We start from the raw sequence: 23,267 nt of genomic DNA, 5'->3' as shown, positions 1-23,267 counted from the left end.
CTCGAGGCCCTGGGTTCGATTCCTCAGCACCACATAAGCAAAACGAAAAAAGCCAGAAATGGCACTGTGGCTCAAGTGGTAGAGCGCTAGCCCAGAGTTCAGGCCCCACGACCAGACCCCCCCCCCAAAAAAAAAAAAAAAACTTTTGCGATCTTGTGTTAGGTCAGGGTTTCCTAGATATTATACCAAACTACAAACAACCAAAGAACAAGCAAATTCAACCTTATCAACATTTCAACTTTCTGTGTTCTTGAAATAACACTTTAAAATAAACAATGACAAGTTTCACATCATATTGCTGATGAGTATGAAATGATATGTAAAATGATAATAACAACTTTGGGGAATAATTTATATTACATATGACTGAGCTATTTCATGCCCAGGTATGTATTCTAAAGAATTATATGTTTCTCTCTACACAGAATTATAAACAGATGCTGATAGTACTCACAATAGATGTAATAGGAAAACAACTGAAATGTCTATTAACCAGATGAATGAAAAGCACAAAATCTGGTCCATCCATGTAATGGAACATTGCACAGTCATAAAAGGATGAAGTAATGGTACATGCTACAACAAAGATGAACTTTGAAAACATCAAGTGAAAAAAACCCTTATGGAACAGTTGGTTTGATTTAATTTACACGAAGTGGCTAGAATAGGTAATTTAGTAAGGACAGGAAGTCAACTCCTTGGTTGGAATAGGATGAAGAAGTTCAAAACATATATTGACTACCATTAAGTACAGGATTTAGTTCAGGTTCTAGGAGCTTGTCCCTAAAACCTTAGTAGGCCTAGGTTGAGAAGGTGGTGCTAGAGGGACAAAATAATCAGAAAGGCTCATCAGACCCTTTCTCAACAAATATCTCGATGTGGTGATATGTGCCTATCATTCTACCCACCCAGGAAGGCTGACATTGGCAGTTCTGCCCAGACAAATGCCTGTGTCCAAAACCCTATCTCAAAATTAAGCAGCAAAAGGCAGGGGTGGAGGAGCAACTGCCTGGCCAATGTGAGGACTTGAAGTGAAACTCCAGTATTTCCCAAACTGATGATGATGGTGATGATGATGATGATGATTATGATGATGATACAAGACTTCTTTAGGGGATGATTAAAGTGTCTAAAATTGGATGGGGGAGTAACAATCTTACAAGTCAACAAATACCTTGAAAAAAAAATAAGCTTCTTCTTCTGGTATTTAAATTGTATCCTCACTTTAAAAGAAAACCCTTATCAGGAGTTCCATAGTAAAGTTGTTTCTATTATCATAAGTTTCAAAATCAAGTTTTTGCCATTATCTAAAATACTCAGACAACAGCTGGCTTGTATCAGGAATAATAATCTGTCCCTACAGTTAAGTGTTCACGGGAAGAAAAACTAGGCATTTGAATCTTGAGCAGAGGAATTTTTTCCACTTTTTTCTTGAGAACACTAAGTATAATTTGATGTTCTGACATGCCACGGTGATAATGAAGGACTAATTTTATGGAAGTGCTGGACTAGAACTCGGAATACTGTGTGATTCTGGCCTTGTCAGTTACTCCTCTGCATTTTTTTTTAAAATCTGGCCACTAAATGTCTATACCTACCATATACATTTAGAAGAGTTTGAAAGGAGCCAGGTACTGATGGGTCATGCCTAGCTAGTCAGGAGGCTGAAATTGAGGATCATGGTTTGAAGCCAGCCCAGACAAGAAAGCCCATGAGGCTCTTATCTCCAATAAACTATTCAGAAAAAGCCACAAGTGGTGCTGTGGCTCAAGTGGTAGAACACTAGCCTTGAGCCAAAAAAACTCAGGGACAGTGCCCAGTCCCAGAGTTCAAGCCCCAGGACTGGCAAACAAAATGAGAGAGAGAGAGAGAGAGAGAGAGAGAGAGAGAGAGAGAGAGAGAGAGAGAGAGAGAGAGAGAGAGAGAGAGAGAGAGAGAGAGAGAGAGAGAGGGAGGGAGAGATTCAAAGAAACCAAATGAATACAAGATGTAAAGTTGTTATGAAACTCTCAGTGCTGTAGAAATGTGAGCCATTATTTACTTAACATCTTTCATTTTTCTTCTTCAGACTTGATTTTCAATGATGGGGAGACATAAGGTGCTAAGCTAAATGACTTCCTTTGGATATTGATTGAAAGGGACTGGATTTTCTTCTTGAGGAAGAATGTCACATGGACTTAAAAACCTGCCCCTTTATGACATTGCCAGATAGGGTTTTACAGAAAGCTGTTGTAATGTTTTAACATACCATTCTGACAGCATGAAAACGATACAGCAGCAGACAGGTGATTGTCAATTAAACAAGAGCTGTCAAAAAGTCAGAAACATTGAAATATAGTGGGCATGAATCCTAAGCCGCTCATATGGCAATATTCAGCTGTGATTTTACCCAACTCGCTCTATGTATGTGTCCTTTTCCCGCAGTATTTAATTTGAGCCCTGGACAATGGAGACATGTCTGCAGTCACCTGTTTGTTGTGCAGTCGAACATGGACCCTCTAAATGAGCTGGGATGGTGGGTGGGAATGAGAGAGTGACATGTGGAAGGGATGCTTCTTGTCCCTTTGTCCTCCACCCAGGATACATCGAAGAGGCCTGCATTATCCCCTGTCCCTCAGACTGCAAGCTCAGTGAGTGGTCCAACTGGTCCCGCTGCAGTAAGTCCTGTGGAAGCGGCGTGAAGGTTCGCTCCAAGTGGCTGCGAGAAAAGCCTTATAATGGAGGAAGGCCCTGCCCCAAACTGGACCATGTTAACCAGGTACTTCCTTGCCCCTGAGTGTGGCAGCATATTGTGTAGGTTCATGATAAGCTGTTATTTCTCCAAAATGATAAAAGCGTAAATTAGAAATTTGATTCATTTTATCTTCAGAATACCTAATAAACTATTGGTACCCTATTAAAATCCCAAATGAGATGTAGTACCTCTGAATTATCTGGAGATTCAGTATCTTGCAAGTGTCATCAATATGAATTTAATTCAGTACAGTGAAAAATGACACTTATTTTTTGAAATAATGTCAAAATGCTTAATGTCATCAAATTGTATATGGCTTGATAAGAGAGTGTTTTTTCTTTTTAATGTTTCTTTTTAAATTATCGTTAAGTGGTTGTACAAAGAATCTCAACTCAACATTTAGTTTAAATGTGCAATGCATGTTTTTGTGTGTGTGCCAGTCCTGGGACTTGAACTCAAGGCCTGAACCCTGTCCCTGAGGTTTTATGCCCAAGACTATTTCTCCATAGCTCCCCTTCTGGCTTTTGGAGATAAGAATCTCACAGACTTCCTTGCCTAGGCTAGCTTCAAACTGTGACCACCAGGTCTCAGCTTCTTGATTAGCCAGGATTATAAGCATGAGCTGCCAGTGCCTAGCCCGTACAATGCATCTAGATTGATGTCACCACTTTTACCATTCTCCTGAGTGTATATTTCTTATAGCTTCCACAGACTCTCAGAAAAGACATCACAGTTGCTAATTACTGAAATAAAAGCCAAAGAGAGTATATGGGTGTCATCAAATAGCGCAGGGCAAAGGATTCTATGTATTCATTTAAATGTGCTTGAAGTGAAATGCATTGAAGCAATGGACATACGAAGAGGTATTAAAACCACTGTGTTTTGAGTGTGAACAATTCCACACTGGCCTTCATCAGTTCTGTATGGAAAATTATTATAGTCTGGATGCATACCTTATTAGTTTCTCTAATAGCTATTTCTCTCCTACTGGAGCTAAAAAAAATAAAAACCTATCAATTATCATGTTTGACATGCATGTGGCTGAATGGAGAATGAATTTCATATAATACATGAAGTTGGTAAGTTGTATGATTCAGAGTTTACATGTGTAGAGATGCTTCTTACATAAATAGATGGAATGGGTTGTTGTTGTTTTTTTGATGTGTGTGTGTGTGTGCAGGTCCTGGGTCTTGAACTCAGGGCCTCAGTGCTGTCCCTGACCTTTTTTGCTCAAGGCTAGCACTCTACCACATGAGCCACAGCTTCATGTCTGGCATTCTGATGGTAAATTGGAAATAAGAGTTCCAAAGACTTCTCTGCCTGGGCTGGCTTCAAACAATGATGCTCAGATCTTAGCCTTCTGAGGCTAGAATTATAGGCATGTGCCACCAGAGCCTGTCCATAGATGGAAATTTTAATCTCCAAGTTCGCTGTTCACTACTTTATATGCCTTTGCTTCCTTAATTAAGCAAAATTTGTTGTCAGAAAAAAAACTAATGAGTAAAGGGAGGATGTAAACAATTTCTAATTAATTTGCATAGGAAGTCTTCAAGGAATGGTGAATTTTACCCCAAGTTGCTCAATATATCCTTGACTCAACTGTGACTAATAGTATATACCCCAATGCTGCCACCTGCTGGCAACAAAGCTCCTCTCACAATGTGCATTTTGCATTTTTACATTTCCCAAAGTTGAAAATCAATTCCACCATTCTAACTGTATGTATGCAAAACAGAATATCTGAGCAGAAGTGTTTAAATTGCAAAAGGATGCTTCTTTATGAATTTTTAAACTTTCAGTTTGCAAAGAAAAAATTTAAATTAAATAAATAATGATATGCTATCCTAAAAAAGAGAACCTCTACACGTACAAATACTAAATTTTGCTTTAATGAGCAGGTGTGTGCACATGCATAACTCCTCAGGAAATTAAAATAAGCTAGGCTTGCCTCCAGTTTTTTATCAGTGCATTCCTAAAGGTTTAAGACCTTATGCAAAGTTGTCTTTGCTCTGAAAACTCTGCAGCTAAACACTATTTCACTGTCACTTCCCACTTACTACAACCCAGTGCAGAATTTTCTAGAGATGTAGTTACTTGTTCTTACCTTCTGAAGAAATATCAAAAGTTTAACAACAGAAAATTCAAAACTAAAACAATAAATAATCAATTTTCTGAGCATTTGTTTTTAGCATAAATATTTCATATAAAACCAGAAATGTCTAGAGACTTACATATTAGTAAACTGTTTAAGAAAGATAAAGAATATGCAGTTTTTGTTAATATTGTTCAACTGTAAGTGAAATAGATATTTACTACAATTATACATTCTTCAATAAAATGTATTCCATTGACCTTTGGCAATGGTTTCTGAGGCACCAATTTTCCAGTTGAAGAAAATCCTCAAATCCCTTTCCATCAGACAGATGGATTGATTGATTAAAATGAATCAATGGATAGGTAGATCAATAGGAAGTCAGATCAATGTATAAATATTCCATTTACTATCTGGATCATAGTTAATTCCAATCATATATTAAGGTATTTCAAAATGCCCTAAGTTTTTTGGGTTTTCTTCACCCTGACCATTCAATCCTGTGCAATCATAGTAAGGGTTAGATTTTTTTCTCTTAAAAGTTTTAATCTTTTGTGAAAACTATGCTTTCATAAACAGATAGATGTTGTAACTTAGAACACGAATCCTTCTCATACTGATGCTCCACATGCCTTTGTTTCCCTCCCTTTCCTGCATTCCCGTTAATCACCATGCCAGGCACAGGTAAGAATTCTTTTGATTTTCCTTGAGGTGGGGGCACGGGGCTCAAATGATATTTAATCATTTCTAATATTGCAAAAAAAAGGGCTTTTCTCCTCAATTCCTTAAGGCAAAACATAATTGAGAACATATAAAATAGCAGTATGATGGGAACAGCATTTAATTAAGAATAGCACGCCCCTCTATGTCCAAGATGGAACTGATAGATAAAACTGGTGAATTCATTTATGGAAAGTGGAAAATGTTATTTAAGTGTTATTCTTAGATTATGTATACATGGCATAGCTTTTCCTATCCCTGATGCCTTCTACCTCATGACAAAGACCTTCAGTGTGTCTCTGAAGTTTCTTGTGGTATTGGGTAGATATTTTTCCTAGCAAGGTGTCACTATTATCTGTTGACCATATAAATCTCTCAAAGAGAGAAATGTCTCCTCAGAGGAGGATCACTGAAAATTTAGGTAGAATGGATAACTCATGCTAAGTTGGTAGATTTGTTTTACTCGGTGATAATTCTCCATCTTCATAGAATACTTTTTTTAAAAATCCAAATATACAACAATGTATTTATTTTTGTTGTCTTTTTTTGTTGTACTAGAAGAAAATTTCATATTTTCCACTAAAAAGTGGTTTTTGCCTGTAGTGATTCCCATTTTAGTTAAAATATAGTTATTCCTGTTTCCTGACTAATATCAAGACCTTAGGAGATGGAATGTCACTTTGACAGGGCGATGTTACCCCTTACTAGTGCTCTCATTCTGTTGTGTGCTTGCTAAAGACAGAGGACAGGTGCTTGTGGGAAGGTAAATTAAATAGGTAGGTTTGGTTAGGTAGCCAATGAAGAGAACACCACTCGGTATTCAGGCAGGAAGAGAAGTTTATTGTATTACCAAACTGCTGCCCTGCCATGCATGGTGGAGAAGTGCAGGGGGTGAAGGGGGAGCTGAGATCCTGCCTGGGTTTAAGTAGGGAAGGGGTAGGAGAAGGTGTGGCCAGGTGAGCGAAGGTATGGTCACACCAGATGGGGATGTGACCTCAAGGCCTGCAACCCTCCCTTGGTCTGATGGGAGGCAAGGCTGGGGGGGGGTGTAGGGGGGGAAGCCGGGAGGCCCAGGCTGTGACCTCAGAGGAGGGGGAGGTGACTGCTTCCAGATGTGCCAGTTACCTAGGTAAGGCGGGTACCGGGTGGAGACTTATACAGGAGGTGGGGAGGCCAAGGCCCAGGGCAGACCTTATACTAGTGAACAGAAAATGGGTGGGTGAAGGTTTCTCTGGATTGATTTGTATTCACTCCAACATAGATTAAAATGGAATCCATCCAAGTATTAAGTCCAGTACCTCCCCCTCAGTATTCCCCTTGTCCAGGACTTGTAGGATGGTATTTAACCAAGAGACAGTTCTAGTATCCAAATGTATACGTGCCTCCTGGGACAGCAGCTACAACATCTTATTCCAATAGTGCAACAGCATCTTATTCCAACAGTGAATATTTTTCATGCAGACTTGGGATAGGTCCTCTTGACTTAGGTTTGCAACCCACTAAAATTACACAGATGCACAGTTTCAGAGGGCTACCTAAATCTCTGCTTCCTAGAATTCATTATATAACATGCTATAGGGTGGGTGTGCATGATGAGAAAAATAGCTGGACTTGTCATCGATTATGAACATATTTTAGAAGGTATTTTCCCTTAATAGCTGTGTCACCTGGCTGCAGCAGATTATGGTGCATTTATTTCCTGTACTTATTTGTAATCATTGAGAAAATAGCATAGTGGCTTCCTTGTTCTGAAATCCCTAAAACTGATCGTAACACCACCCACATGGAACTGAAAGCCTTCATGAATGGGATCACTCAATTTGTATTGTTCCATGTGGCCCTTACAGCTTGTGTGTGCTGTGAGACCAATCTCAGACCTTGCTTTCAATGACGGAGGACTAGTTTCAATGAGGAAGATGCAAAAGGAGAAAGATTAGATAAGTAGGGAGAAGCAGTTGCTTTACCTGATAGAGAAAAAGAGAATCACCATCTTCCCCCTTCTCAAAGATACTGGGAAATCAAGATAACAGCTTTGGTGATGGCAAAGCCCCAGATGACCACAGCAGGGGACAGTCATCCTTCCCTCTAGAGTGGCTGAAGATAAGAACCCAGAGATGCCAGAGCTTCTGGACTATCAAACAACAATCCATAGACCAATGTCAAGTTGGGACCCTACTGCTCACTCCTCCTCCTCCTCCTCCTCCTCCTCCTCCTCCTCCTCCTCCTCCTCCTCCTCCTCCTCCTCCTCCTCCTCCTCCTCCTCCTCCTCCTCCTCCTCCTCCTTCCCCTCCTCCTCCTCCTCTTCCTCCTCCTCCTCTTCCTCCTCCTTCCCCTCCTTCTCCTTGTCCTCTCCCTCTTCATCCTTGTCTAGGACCTCATATGGCATGAGGCAGCTCTCCCAGTCAACAGTCTAGGTTCAAGGCTTATACCAACCCGCCAATAACTAAGAGGCTTTTCTTCAGTTTCCCCTGTTGTCTTACTTTCAAATAACCTTTGTTTCTGCTCTAGTTTCTCCTGCCCTGTAATTCTTCTGTTGGTGGAGAGAAAAAAAATCCAAGAACACTATATGATATCATTAGAATGAGAACATTTCATTTTATTTGTATTTTTATTTTTTTCTGTAGGAAAGACAAAACTGTGCAAATTTTCATTATTATATGGCAAGCAGGCTGAATTATACTTATTTGACGAACAGTTCCAAATTTAAAATTTTCATTTTATATTATTCATTTATTTTTGCAATCTCCATTCACTGCCTAATGTATGAGCACTCCTGACTGTTAAAGGCACACAAAACTGTGAACACAAGATATGGCAGATGGTTCATAAAACTGTAACACAGTACAGTAAGGGTCAATACAGCAAAGCATGTACTGATCTGGTCCAGTGAGTCAGATCTGTACTGACAACATAATAGCAGAACAAAAGAATGTGTGACACAGTCGGCTCCATTAGAATCCTCCCCAAGTTATTTCTATTCCTTTGTGGGGTCCTTTTCTTGTCCAGGTAAAGAATTAAGAGACCGAGAAGTGAAGTACAGCAAAGTACCAAGTTTATTAAAAGCAAACGTAGAGTATAGACTCCACACACGTAGAGTATAGACTCCCCAAACGCAGGAATCCAATGGAATCCCCCTGAAAAGTGGCCTTCATGCTTTACTAGTTCTGTTCCTACCCTACTCCCAGACAGGATTGGTCAGTGAGGGGCCACAGACTTGGCCCTCATTGGTCTCTGCCACTGAGCAGCAGCACAGAAGTAAGTCTGATTGGAATTTTTGAGTGGGGAACCCAAAGCATTATAGGAAGAAGCATCGTTTTGAGCAAGAGCCCAAAGCATTAGAGGAACAAGAAACACCACGATGGGCCATGTGTTGCCTGCCACACGTTAGGTCTGCCATTTTCTATCCCTTTCTAGCTAATGGTTGCCCTGTATCCCCCTCAGGAAGAGGAATGAAAGTAGACTGGCAATGTGATCGTGGTGGTGATGGGGCAGGCCCTATTCGCCTCCCTGGAATTCCCTGCGATCGCAGAACCTTGTGTGTTGCAGGTGTATGAGGTTGTCCCGTGCCACAGTGACTGCAACCAGTACATATGGGTCTCAGAGCCATGGAGCGTCTGCAAAGTGACCTACGTGAATATGCGGGAAAACTGCGGCGAAGGCGTGCAAACCCGGAAAGTGAGGTACGGCCTAGACTACTTGCACAGAAACAAGAAGCACAACCATTTACCTGTGTCACGCGAGTATTCGCTCTTCAATCTCCCAAGTCAAATTGTCTTTAGCTTTGTTCTTACAGAATCTGGGTTGAAAGAAAACTCTGGATTTGTTGCAAGCAGCAATTTGCCACATTCTGGTTTGCTAACTTAAAGAAGTCTCACTTTATACTCCTAAAAAGATGGAAAAACGGGATGGGAAGGTGACTCAGTGGTAGAGTACTTGCCTTGCATGCATGAGGCCCTGGGTTCGATTCCTCAGCACCACATAAGCAAAAAGAAAAAAGCCGGAAGTGGCTCTGTGGCTCAAGTGGTAGAGCGCTAGCCTTGAGCTGAAGAGCTGAGGGACAGTGCCCAGGCCCAGAGTTCAAGCCCCACGATCGACAAAAAAAAAAAAGAAAGAAAAACATATTGAAAAAAAAGCTGCCAAGTTTCAGCCCCTACAATTATTTTCTCTGTCTTAGTTATTTTTATTTTTGAGAGGTTTCATTATTGTTATTGTTGTTATTATTATTATTACTAATAGTTGCCCAAGAGGTTTTCAATTCCATGTCAGATTATGAGTACTATGCACTTTGATAAATGTCACGCTTTCTATCATTTTTCCCATTTTTCCACCCTCCTACCACTGTTTTCTTAATGGTCAAATATATTTTCAAGTGTATAATACCTGCCTAGCAAGCACAAGACTGTGAGAGTTCAAATCACAATATAACAATTTTTTTAAAAAACTTGTTTTTTATACCAAACTGGCTAATTTTAAAATATTCACATCACACTCAAGAAGTCTTCCTTGAACCACCCCCCGTCTGAATATTCCATCTATTTTTAATTCTTCTATCATTGTCCTATAGAATAGCCCAGAGTGGCTATTTTAAGCTAATTTTAAATTCATGTTCTTATTTACATTATCTGTTCTTTTAAGTGCTCCCTAACCATATGAACCTATCTTTGCTGATAGATAGCATGGATATAGAATATTGAAGTCATCAGAGAAAGTTTCTGGAGAACCCATAAGCCCCTCACTATGTCAGAAAGCTCAATTTACACCCCTGCTACCTTCATGGAACTCATGTATTGCTAAAGACACAGAAATTCTCTAATGCTTCACATAAACTTGGTACTCACTACTTTTTCTAGACAAGGATTCCAGAACCCACTATTAAAGAAATGTATGAGACCTAATCATTTCCTTCTCATATGTTATTTAACTAAAAACACCCATATAATGAGAAGACAAGTTACACTTTAAATCCACCTTCTGTCAGTGTTGCACTGTATCTGTCCTCTCTAACATGTATAAGTCTGCAGTCCTAACCTCACTTTCCAGGAATTTAAGGTTGGTATTTTTTAAGAGTTTCAATAGCAAAGTAGAATAAAATGATATTGATATCAGAAAACTTTTGCATATAAATCTATAGGTAATTTTGTTTCTAATCACTTTTTTCAAAAGCTAGGGTTGAAGGCTTGCCTCAGATGTTAGAGTGCTAGCCAGTGAGTGAAAAGGGTCAGGACCAACTTTGAGTCCCACTCATGGACCTAAAACAAACAAATAAAACAATAAACCCACCTGAAATCTCCATTATTAAAGATGGGGATGAAAAAAGGGTTGAAAGGTAATAACCAAAAAGAAAAACAGGGAAAGATGGAGATTCTACTTTCTAATGTTATCTTTCCAAATTTAAAAAAAAATTCTCAAAACTTGAAAATAGTTATATTAAGACTTCAATTCCATTGGTTGTTTAATTAGTAAAAACAAAATTATACAGAATTACTATTTTTTCCAACTTTCCCTTTATCTGTATGAATGTTGCTGCTTTTTGCTTTGTAATTAGGTATTCACAGCTTGTGCTAACACAACTCAAAACAAAGTAACATTTCAGATCACTTATTTAACCAACATGTTTGGTGCAGGTAGAAAAAAGTAGAAGGTCAGTATTGACTGTGATCTCTGATCCTGTAATAATGTTCCTGTTTGTTGCTGATTAAGACTACACCTCTCTAACTTTATCCTCTGCCAATTAAGGTCAGGATATCCTGCTAAAATGCAAATGTAAGGTGGCATTCAGGATAGATGAGTTTATAAAGGAGCAGGTTTAAATATATCTAATGACACAGCATATCAAAGAGTGGGTGGTAGATGTGGCTTGCCCTAGTGAGAGAGGGTATTTCTTCCTCTTCCATCACTGTGATAGACTTGAATCCAGGACCTTCAATGTGCTAGACAAGGGAAATAGTATTTTCCCCCCAATGGCATTTTTTAAAAGAAATTGCTAGTCCACGATAACAATAATAAACAAATTTAATTACTGTTTCTAATACCCCACAAAGAAATTACTTCTTACTATAACACTTGTGACAGGTTTCTGGCCCTACCCTTCACTTTAAGTTGGTCCTACACTATGTATTTCTAATATAGCTCTGTTTTCTTTTATCATTATTCTTGGTCCTTGAAAGAAATCCAGGCCAAGAATTTGAAGGAAAAAATGGATTTAGAAAGCCTACCTTTGGGCTCAAAATTTAATCCAAATATCTCTTGTGTAGTCAAGGGTGATAAAAATTTGTTGTTCCCAAATGAAATGAATAAAAACTCATTATAGGTAGAATTTGCTTCTATTTTATGAAGATTTACATTTAAAAATAGTTTTGAAACTAGATTCTGTCAAGAATGATTGTCTCTGAATCGTAGAATTGCATGTTTTTATCTTCTCATTTGATTTTTTTATTAAATTAATATATAACTTCTAGAATAGAAAGTTAATGCTAGGAAAAAAGCCATTCAAAATGAAGTTTTATGTACATGACAATTTAATAGAGTACTGTGCAGCTGTTCTTAACTTGGATCAATAGGCAATTTTACAAGTTAATCCTTGTGCAGTTGTATCAGTATCTACTCTGAATGAGATCTTAGCATCAAATGCAACTTTGGGTATGAAAATCCCTTGTCTGGCCATGTCTCTACAAGCTACTGTCAAATAATATTTAAATGCTGCTAACTACAATATCCTTTGTACAATGATTTAAAGATAAGCTATAAAAAGCATGTTTTCCTGAGAAACTAAAATTCTCCAAGATATTTTTCATTTGCTTTTCAACAATGAAATCATACAAATATCTACCTTTCCATGTTCTTTTGTGTGTTTTCCTGTGTATTTATTTAGTAAGCCAAAAATGAGGCGATAGGTGTTTACATGGATTATTTTTCATACTACAAACCAAATTCAAATTCAGCAAATCACCTTTTCCCATTTTTTTTAGTGCATCTCACAGGAAACATGACATTTCTGTGAAATTTGCACCACTGTATAGAAATGTGATTCTTCAAAGAAGATCTGTAGAAATGCAGTCTCTGGGATTTTAGGAAAAGTTGTTCTGTAATTTCAGTCAGAGGAAGGCTGTCCTTCCATCTCCCCTTTCATGCAACATTCTTTTTGAGCACATTCACTTGGCCACCCTTTTCCAGATGATGTATGAAGGATATGGTTTCTTCTGTCTTTAAATACACTGAGAAATTAGTTTAACTGTGGTAAAATGGAAGCTACATTAATTTGCTTCTTAAGTGATATATTTAGAGGACTTCATGATTGCTTATAGTAGAATAAAGTAGAAAGCAAGGTTTGAATTTGTCTGCTAAAAAAGAAAACGAACAATTAAATAAAAGTTCAAGATACAAGAAGATCCAAATAACCACACTAGAGAAACTGTGCTGTTGTCATTGTCTTTTCACGTTTGGCTTTCTTTTCAAGTTAGCAGAAGAGAGGAGGCTAAAATTCCTTTTAAAATGACAGAAACAAAAAAGAAAAAGGGAAATGCATCTAATTATCTTTGAAAACATTTCATGAAACCTTTCATGTAGATTTTGCAGTGTGCTAGACTTTCATCTTGGATGAATCAACTCCACTATTTTGTTAAGAAAAAAAAATAGATTAGATGCCAAAATTGCAAACACTGGAATCTCTTTGAACCACTCCTCATTAGTTCCTGCCTCCCATATGGGTTGTAAAACACTTGCCTCTTTCAAAGATAGTTTATCCAAACTGCAGAGTACACAAATACATGCAGTGACTATCGCATTAAAATACCATGACCATGCACTGCACATATGTATTTTTCAAGTGTATAAAAGTACCAAAGAGAAGGCAGAGATCCTTTCAGGACTTCACTACAGGAAAATGATGTTTACTAGATACTATAATGTCTTAAGAAGAAATACCACCGGATGCTTGTGGCTCACACTTGTAATCCTAGCCACTCAGGCGGCTGAGATCTCAGGATTGTGGGTGAAAGTCCAAGATACTCTTATCTCTAATTAACCACCAGAAAACGCAAAGTGGAGCTCAAAGTGGTAGAGCTCCAACCTTGAGCAAAAGAGCTCAGGAACAGTGCCTAGTCCCTGAATTCAAGTCCCATAACCAACAGAAGAAGGAGGAGAGGGAGGAGCTGATAGAGGCAGAGGAGGAGGAGGAGGAGGAGGAAGAGGAGGAGGAGGAGGAGGAATAGGAGGAGGAGGAGGAGGAGGAATAGGAGGAGGAGGAGGAGGAGGAGGAGGAGGAGGAGGAGGAGGAGGGAGGGGGAGGAGGAGGAGGAGAAGGAGGAGGGGGGGAGGAGGAGGAGGAGGAGGAGGAGGAGGAGGAGGAAAAAGAGGAGGAGGAGGAGGAGGAGGAGGAGGAGGAGGAGGAGGAGGGAGGGGGAGGAGGAGGAGGAGAAGGAGGAGGGGGGAGGAGGAGGAGGAGGAGGAGGAGGAGGAGGAGGAGGAAAAAGAGGAGGAGGAGGAGGAGGAGGAGGAGGAGGAGGAGGAGGAGGAGGAAAAAGAGGAGGAGGAGGAGGAGGAGGAAAAAGAGGAGGAGGAGAAGGAGGGGGGCAGGTGAGGGGGGGAGCCATAATTCTATTTGTACTGGCTCCTTCATTCTAGATATCTTTTCTTCTAGATGCATGCAGAATACACCAGATGGTCCTTCCGAACACGTGGAAGATTACTTCTGTGACCCTGAAGAGATGCCCCTGGGCTCTAGAGAGTGCAAATTACCTTGCCCTGAGGACTGTGTGATATCTGAATGGGGTCCCTGGACCCGATGTGTTTTGGTGAGCGTATTAACTATTTGTAATAGCCTCAATGTAAAAATCTATTCATGTGTGATGTTGGCCAAAGCAAAGCATATTTTCTTGGCCTGCATGTTCTATAGCTATGCTACACGAAGTCAGCAATGCCTCCTTTCACACTTAAAACAGCTTGTCTTCTTGCAAGCTTCAGCATCTTCACAACCTACACTCCTAACCCAGCACACGATGCCTCCAGCTCGCCTTCCAAAACACAAAACTGCAGTAGGGCTAATGATTGCCTTGTGAGAATAAGGAAATAGAATGAAGCTCTGGCCAAGTGTTTTGTTCAATCCATTTAACTTAAGTGGCAGGAGTAATCTTGCGCATAGTGGGGTACTGGTGCAGGAGCATTAACACTGAAAAACGTTTTGCTCCTGGGTAAGAAGCTGAGAATGGAAACTGTGCATCAATGTATCTCTTTCCACACCCTGACTCCGTCTTTTGGGGGTGGAAAACCAGCTGAGAGTTGGGAATCACACAAAGCTTCTAGGCTCCAATAGTAGTATGAGATCTACCATTAACTCCGGAAAGAGGTTCATTTGAAACAGCAATGTATACTTTTGATAGAAAATCGAGCTTGTCTTTGGACAACTTTGTCAAGCCGTGCATTTCAAAGCACAGTGGTACAGAGTGCACAGGAAAAAGGCATCTAATGTGAACTTAAATTTGTTGGAAATATAGTATTGGATAGTTTCATAGAAAAGTTTACAGAATATATTTTCCAAGGAGACATTGCTTTTTAATCTCAGTGTTAATATTCTTAAAGATGCTGATTGGCAACTAAGTGATAGGGCAGGAGCAAAGCGATGCTGTGGGTGACTTGAATCCAGGTTAAAGTCAATGAAGATTCAGTTCTTTCCCAAGAGCATGCAGGGCGTTTCTAACTTAATTCCACAGCATTTGTTTTGAAGTTATGCCAAATCGTTGGAAAACATTCTCTGGTGTCTGACTAAGGTCAAACATGAGAGGTTCTTATTGCCACAGATTCTGATGAAAAGATGCTATTTTTATAAATAAAAGTGATGAGCCTACGCTGCTTCTCAAACTGATTAGCAGAAATTCAAAAGCAAAACTCACTGAAATTATGTCCATTAGCTTCTGTTTCAAATGAATGGAATAATTGAGGCTGGGCACAGTGGCTCACACCTGTAATCCCAGCTATTACAGGGAAGGGAATACTACTACCTACTACTACTACTATCAGGGAGATGCTGGTTTGAGGACAGCTGGGGAAAAAATTATTGAGATACACTCTCAATTCATAAACTGGGATTAGTTGGGATTCTCGTTATTAGGAACTGTGTTAGTGCAGAGAATACACTGGGATATAAAACGTAGGTCTCAATGTACTCAATGTACTGCAGAAAGGAACAAGATCCTGATATAATCCACAGTGTCAAAGATCAGTGGGTATTACAACAATAGTGCAGGAGAGATTTGGGGGAGGGAAGCAGGAGCAGTCATTATAGGTCTAAAATGTCCAAGGAAACTTGTCCCTAACTGCTTCCGTTTGGTTCTTGGAAACCAATTGTTTCCAGAAGATTACTTATAGGATAATGGCAAACCAGTCTTTTTAGGTGTTACATCATGTTTGCATGCATTAGAAAATAAGTCATTAGGAAGTGGTACTGTGGCTCAAGTGGTAGAGCACTTGCCTTGAGCTAAAGAGCACAGAGATAGCACCCAGGCCCAGAGTTCAAGCCCCATGACCAACAAAAAAACAAAAACAAAAACATGAAAATAAGTCACTAATGCATTGAGAATGATTTAAAGATACTCTGAGTTTTTTTTCTCAAGTCAGAGATTATTATGTCTGTTTGTAAATACATGTATATATCCATATATATGCATTCAACAATAATAAACATGGATGATATATTCATGATTGTGAGAGATTGTGTGTGTGTTCTCATTGGAAACATAAATGTTTTGTATTGTGTAGCTAGATGGGTCATCAAAATCTCAGCTAACACTGTCATCTTATATTTGGCAAAACTGAAGGGTAATGAGGTTTCCTGACCTCTTCAAGTTACCCAGTGGCCCAGATGTTCTAACTCCTGTACCCATACTCTCCATAATGACCTAGCTGATTCGTGCTGAGGTTTCTCTTTTCTGAAGAGTGTACTGTTGTTCTTTGTCAGCCTTGCAATCAAAGCAATTTCCGGCAAAGGTCAGCTGATCCCATCAGACAACCTGCTGATGAGGGAAGAGCCTGCCCCAATGCTATTGAGAAGGAACCCTGTAATCTGAACAAAAACTGCTACCACTATGATTATAATGTAACAGGTATGTAGACCATCCTCTTGTGCATTTAAAAGCCAATCTCACATATGTTGGCTTTGAAGCATCGCTAGAAGCTGGGCCACCTCCATCTGTATATCCTTTGGACATGCAGAAACAGTTATCAAGTTATAGAAATATGAACCTATATTTTGCTGAACATCAAGATATGAAAAATAAAAATATCATGCAGACACTGACTCTTAAAACAGATGATGGATATTCTAGCTGATTTTGTGTAAGGCAACTTTCCACTTGGGAAAGGTGAAATTGAAGGAAATATTTTTACCACAGATAAAAATGTACTGAGAGATTGTCTTTCTTTTTCAGAATATACTAGGACAACAATTCTTGGGGTGTGAAAACAATTAATAACCATGCTTCGTTTGATATAAAATTGTTGGCAGTCTAAAATGCATGAGTACTTAAAAAAATACTCAATATAATTGCCCTTATATCCTAAAATTGATTTGATAACTTGCAGACACACAGATGAAGAAAATGTTTCAATGGTTCATGTCATTGGGTAAAACATCAAAGCTGACTTTGGATTTTTTCCCAAGTAATTTCCACACTGAAACAAGCTTGAGAAATTGGTTGAGGACATATGACATTCATATTGGATTTTTGTTTCTTTTGAGTTTTTCTCTTCAATTTGCTTTCATGACACAAAGGAAATCAAAGTGTTCTGGGACATGCTGTGTTATCTTGCAGAAAAAGATAAAAAGAATACTTTTACAAAAGACCTAAACCAAGAGAACCAAAAACATACGTCCAAAGTTATTTCTGAAGTGAATAAGTTTGTATTTTAAATATGGACAGTAAATGAAGTGCATCGATTTTTATCTAACTATACACAAAGAACCATTTTCAAAATTATATTCATTTTACTACAGAGAGAGAATGCTGAAATTTTAAATCCTATTCTTATTAGGGAAAAAATGTTTTTTAATGACATTGATCCACAGGCCCAAACCACTTTTACAATTATCACCCAAAGACCAGCTATCAAGATTGTCAAGCACACATCTGCCTCGAAGAATAAACCCTGCAGCTATGTGCAGCCCCAGCAATTCCATTTGACTCCTGATATGTTCAAAGCTGGGTCCCATATGCTCTGTATGTGGGATGATTGATTGTGAGCTTAGAAAGCAGTTGCGAATTAAGTATGGGATTCAGGTCATCAGCGTTCCATTTGAAATCTGTTTCATGCATATCCTTCTGTTCTGATGGGCTCCCTTCCTTTCAGACTGGAGTACATGTCAGCTGAGTGAGAAGGCTGTGTGTGGAAATGGCATTAAAACAAGAATGTTGGATTGTGTTCGAAGCGATGGCAAGTCGGTTGACCTGAAATACTGTGAAGAGGTGGGTGGGCACTGTGTTCTACCTTCCTGAGTTAATTTTTCCTTATTTCAATTCACATCAAGCCAAGTGACCCCTGTGCTCTGGTCAGTTCTAGGCCAGCAGATGTTTGTTTTGTTGGTCAGGAGCTGTACAGTGCCCTCTTGAAAAAAGTATATACAATGCTGCTGATTTCCACATGTAATGTCCTATATTTTCTACAGCTTAGAGCTCAGAGGTATGCTAATTAGCCTATTCTGAAAGAAATACTTGGGAAACAATAAGTAATCAAGGTGAATAAAGCAATAAATCTTAATCAAACTACTTATCATCTTTTGTAATTCAATGTGAATTTTGAGGCATTCCTGGGACACCTGCCAAGATCCATCCATTATTCCATCTGTTGATAAACATCAATTGCATGTGGTTTCGTAGCAAATTTTGATATTAAGATGGAATACCCAGCTGTGAAATTCCAAGAATTCAGGTCTGGATAAGGGGAACTTGGAATTCAAACAAAGAAAACAAGTCTGTCATGATTATCATCTAGGTGCAGAGAATGTTAACTTGTTAATCCAATTAAAGTAAGGTCCTTCTTAGATCTGACCTTCTGAAAAGGGAGGAAATGTAGTGGCTGACCTTTCTTGAACATGAAGCTGTACTCCATGTTGTCATCATTTTTGTCTGATTTCCACACCAAAGAGTGCCCTCGATTCCTGACAACTCTCACTCTCCTCTTGCTCAGGTGAACCTGCTTATTTAGTTTTGAATAAATCATGTTTGTTTGAATAAGCCAAAGTAAGAGAGACTCTTGACAAATCTGAAATAGATTGCAAGTTTATATTATAACCTCATTAAGAGTTCCAGACATGCAAGCATGGATTTAGCCTCACATTCTGGGGGTTATATATGATGAGCCCACAGCAAATTGTATGAACTCACAGTGGGGAGAAGTCTAGCTGAAAAGATGTTACTATGACATCTTTATCAAAGTGCTCCTAACTTAATTTCCTTACATCTCTATCCATTGGTGCAGAATTCTCAGATGTGCTGAAAACCCCAAGTTGTTCAGTTAGTAATGTCTCACGCTGCGACCTTACAACCTAGCTTAAATGTATTCAGACTTTAGATTTGAATCATTTGAATGCCAACCCTGAAATCATTTGGTTGCAAAAGTAATAACATTGAGGTAATGTAGCCATTATGAAAATAACATTATTATGAGAGAAGATTATTATAGTCATATATAGTCTGGAGAGCTTTCTGAGATCTACTTCCTGGTGATTAATATCATCTCTATTTTACAAATGTGCACATAACTGTCTTCATGGACCAGAATGAAACACAAAATGTGTACCTTTGAGAGCTTTCTGAGAACTGAACTCAAATCCCAAACGACCAATTACACACTGTTTTGTATGACTAAAGGACAAACATATGAATAGAATTGATTTTCTTAAATAGAATTGATTTTCTTAAATGAACAATAAACAAACACCTGAGAAATCACTAATTGCAATTACCTTAGAGCCAGATAAATGTTCCCTGAAGTGGAAATATTCTAATATTTGAATACTGCAATGACAATTAAAGATATAAAATGATAATTAAAGATACATTGTGGATCCGCTGTCTTTGGGGAAAGCAATGCTACAGTCTGTGGAGACTGAGGTGAACAGCTCAGAAGCTGTTTTCCCTCCCTGTGGATGTGCTATGTCTCCTAGAAGAATGGGCCTATCTTTGTGAGCAGTGCACGGATTGCCCTCCTGCTAGTGCATGGGCAAAACTGCATTTAGTCCACAGCAGTAGGTGACTCTCGCTGTTTCTCTAATAGCCACAATGAAAGAAATCATTATTGCCCAACAGAGTGGAAAGTTTGGTTTAGATTCAACTAGCATTTATTGTGTAATTTTTCCTTTGTTATTTTGGAGATAGGTACTTACCTAATACCTCATCATCTGTTTCTCTGCTCTTCCTTAAACTCTCAATATACTATGGTAGAGTGCTTGCCTTGCATGCATAAAGCCTTGGGTTGGATTCCTCAGGACCACATAAGCAGAAAAAGCCGAAAGTGGAGCTGTGGCTCAAGTGTTAGATTACTAGCCTTGAGCTGAAGAAGCTCAGGGGCACTGCTGAGACCCTGAGTTCAAGCCCCAGGACTGGCAAAAAAAAAAAAAAAAAGATCAGAGCCCACATGCCAAAGACATGACACATTATTATCTGACGGCAAGCTTGACAGCTTTAGAAAAGAACATAATTATTTTTAATGCCTACAAAACATTCATAATCAAAACATCCCGAGACCCCCACACTTCCTTTTGAAAAGATAAATTACGTCAAAACAGACACTTCTTGTATCTTCTTTATCTGATTTTCATTCTGGGGATTGAGCTCGGAGTCTTGTGAATGCTTTGGCATGGACTATACCAATCTGCTACCCACCCACCTCCACCACTGCCATCCCTAAATTGATGTTTTTTACTATTTGGGTATTTTATATGGTTAGCTTTAAGTGGTGATTTATCCTTAAAACCATCTCCTTTTGCTTTTCAGTTTATCAAAAATGTGCATTCAAAAATAAATAACACCCTGAAGACAAAAATCATAGACCTACAAATTTATGGTACCCTTTGTTTAAAATAATAGGCAGTGGCTGTATTTAGTCCTTTAATTCCACATTGAGGGAAAATCAACTAATTTAAATATTAGATCCTCTGTTTTAATTGCTAAATACAAATATTCACACAATGCATCAGTGTATAGAGTCGGTGGACCTCTTCATTCTTTCTGTGCCCTTCACTACCAATCTGGTGGGTTGAATCATTTTATATTCTTAATAGATTGGATATTCATCTTCCAAGTACCTCTTCTATCGTCTCCCTTGCTCTTCTCCCCTCCCTTCCTCACCCTTCTCATTTTCTCTTCTCTCCTTTCTTCTCCTTCCTGACTCCTTTCTCCACTGACAATACACAGTGGCCACAGCTCCATCCCTACTCAATCAGATCTCCTTCTGTTCTTTCAGCTTGGCCTGGAGAAGAACTGGCAGATGAACTCTTCCTGTGTTGTGGAATGTCCTGTGAACTGTCAGCTTTCTGATTGGTCTCCTTGGTCAGAATGCTCACAAACATGTGGTCTCACAGGTTGGTTTGTACTGCAATTCATTGAACAGGCTGGCTAGTGTTAAAGGCATTACAAAATAAAATGTCCTTCCTGTTTTTAGTCCTATCAGATAATCTTCAGAAAGATTGGATTGGGTATCTTGCCTTCCAAACTGCGTAAGCCTTTCTAGTCCCTGGATCCCCTCAGGAGAGATCTCTGTAAATGCTTTCTCCCAAGAAAAGACCTATTTACAGAAATGTGACATCTTACTGATGTTGCGACACTTCATGTCTCTTAAAGGGAAAATGGTCCGAAGACGAACGGTGACCCAGCCATTCCAAGGTGATGGGAGACCTTGCCCTTCCACGATGGAACAGACCAAGTCATGCCCAGTGAAGCCATGTTACCATTGGCAATATGGCCAGTGGTCTCCATGTCAAGCGCAGGTATCAGTCTCAGGAAGTTCTGTGTACCTGGATGGATGTATTTGTCATCAGCAGAGATTTGTTTTCAGAAATGTTTTACAGATTACTGGTTTCCCCTTAAAAGATCAGAGCATTTTGCCATCTTATAAGCATTTAATTAGTTTTGATAACAAACACTCCCTGTCCTATTCCTTTAAAAATCATCTAGAGACTGGTTTATTTTAATGAAAATGTATTGCCTGTCTTTGGCTAGGAAACAAATAAATTGTTCAGGGTCTGTTTTATAGCTTGTGCCCCACCAGGCTTCTTCCCTAGGGTTTCAAATGGTTCTCTAACTGTTCATAAATCAAAATCAATGATGCAGAGATGACTGTAAGTGATGAGCTCTCTAATGAAATATTTTTTTTCTTTTTCGAATTAGTTATTTCTTCTTCCATTCCAGGAGGCCCAGTGTGGAGAAGGGACTAGAACAAGGAACATTTCTTGTGTAGTGAGTGATGGGTCAGCTGAGGATTTCGGCAAGGTGGTGGATGAGGAATTCTGTGCTGACACTGAACTCATCATAGATGGTAATAAGAACATAATTCTGGAGGAAACTTGCACCCAGCCTTGTCCAGGTAACATCCGGACAGTGTTATCACTACAGTGGTTTACATGCTTAAAACAAAACTACAGTCTTAGTTTTAGTATTTTGGTACTTTATTTGTAATAAACAAGTGCAAGGAGTGTGTCACCCTCATTTGATATTGCAAAATACTGGAAGCATGACATTGATTATTTAGGATTGATAATTATATAACTCTCTACAGTTAAACAATTTATTGTGCCAGGTGCTAATCATTTGTGCCTATAATCTTAGCTACTCAGGAGGCTGAGATTTGAGGATCACAATTCAAATCTAGCCCTGACAGAAAAGTCCTTAAAAGTCTTATCTTCAGTTAACCATCAAAAAACTAGAAGTAGAGTTGTGACTAAAGTGGTAGACTCTAGCCTTAAGTGAAATCACTAAGAGACAGGGTTCAAGCCTTGAGTTCAAACCCCAGTACCAGACTGCATACACAGTACACTCACATGCATGCACACAGACACACACGGTGACATGATTTATTATATTTCACTGAAAGAATATGGATACTTACAGAGATAAAATCTAACCATAAAAAAGGAATATTTTATTTTCTTATAATTTGCAATCACTCAGGTGAAGTTATACTACATTCCTCTTGGCAGAATGTTTTTTTACCCTTAGCAATTTTTGTTCATAATTAAAAACTGAGTGTCCAAATAGCTTGTATTTCAGAGGAAATATAGCATATCCTACATGATAGAAGAATTTCTACATCTATCTTAAACTACTTAAAAATTCTTTCTAGCTTGTATTGCTTTATCATTTATTTAAAACTTTTTGTATTTCTGGAGTATTGATGATGTTCTCTAATATAGATCTATGAAAATTATGGCTATCATATATGTATATGTCTGTTAGTCAATAGTTCACATATTGTCAGGATTTCTTTTTTCTTTCTCTGGTTCTATTTTATTATTCAAATTTTGAATATGTTATTTTAAAGGTGATATACAAGGGGGTTACAGTTACATATGTCAGATAAAAGTGCATGCCTTTTTGAAGAATGTCCCTCCTTCCCTTGCTCTCTTCCAGTTTTCACCTCCCATCCCTACGCACAAGTTGTATAGTTTATTTTCCACATAGTGTCTAGTGAGTACCACCGCTGCATTTGTTCATCCTTTGTCTCTTCATTTCTGTG

At 38.8% G+C, this 23,267-nt stretch overlaps 1 protein-coding gene across 3 annotated transcripts in view; it reads left to right on the top strand.

Annotated features, from left to right (window-relative positions):
• Positions 1-23,267, top strand: part of Thsd7a (thrombospondin type 1 domain containing 7A) — a 336,736-nt gene that overhangs the window by 296,719 nt on the left and 16,750 nt on the right. For all 3 annotated transcript variants that reach the window (XM_069996588.1, XM_069996587.1, XM_069996586.1), the window contains 8 exons: positions 2,580-2,758; positions 9,093-9,226; positions 14,185-14,338; positions 16,498-16,642; positions 17,886-18,001; positions 21,000-21,117; positions 21,377-21,522; positions 21,944-22,118. In XM_069996588.1, the coding sequence (XP_069852689.1) occupies positions 2,580-2,758; positions 9,093-9,226; positions 14,185-14,338; positions 16,498-16,642; positions 17,886-18,001; positions 21,000-21,117; positions 21,377-21,522; positions 21,944-22,118 (1,167 nt within the window). The remainder of the gene's footprint in view (positions 1-2,579; positions 2,759-9,092; positions 9,227-14,184; positions 14,339-16,497; positions 16,643-17,885; positions 18,002-20,999; positions 21,118-21,376; positions 21,523-21,943; positions 22,119-23,267) is intronic.

Source organism: Dipodomys merriami, unplaced genomic scaffold (genome assembly GCF_024711535.1).
Source record: "Dipodomys merriami isolate MVZ:Mamm:240054 unplaced genomic scaffold, mDipMer1.0.p SCAF_5, whole genome shotgun sequence".
NCBI lineage: Eukaryota > Metazoa > Chordata > Mammalia > Rodentia > Heteromyidae > Dipodomys > Dipodomys merriami.
This window is presented reverse-complemented; position numbering and strand designations above follow the sequence as displayed.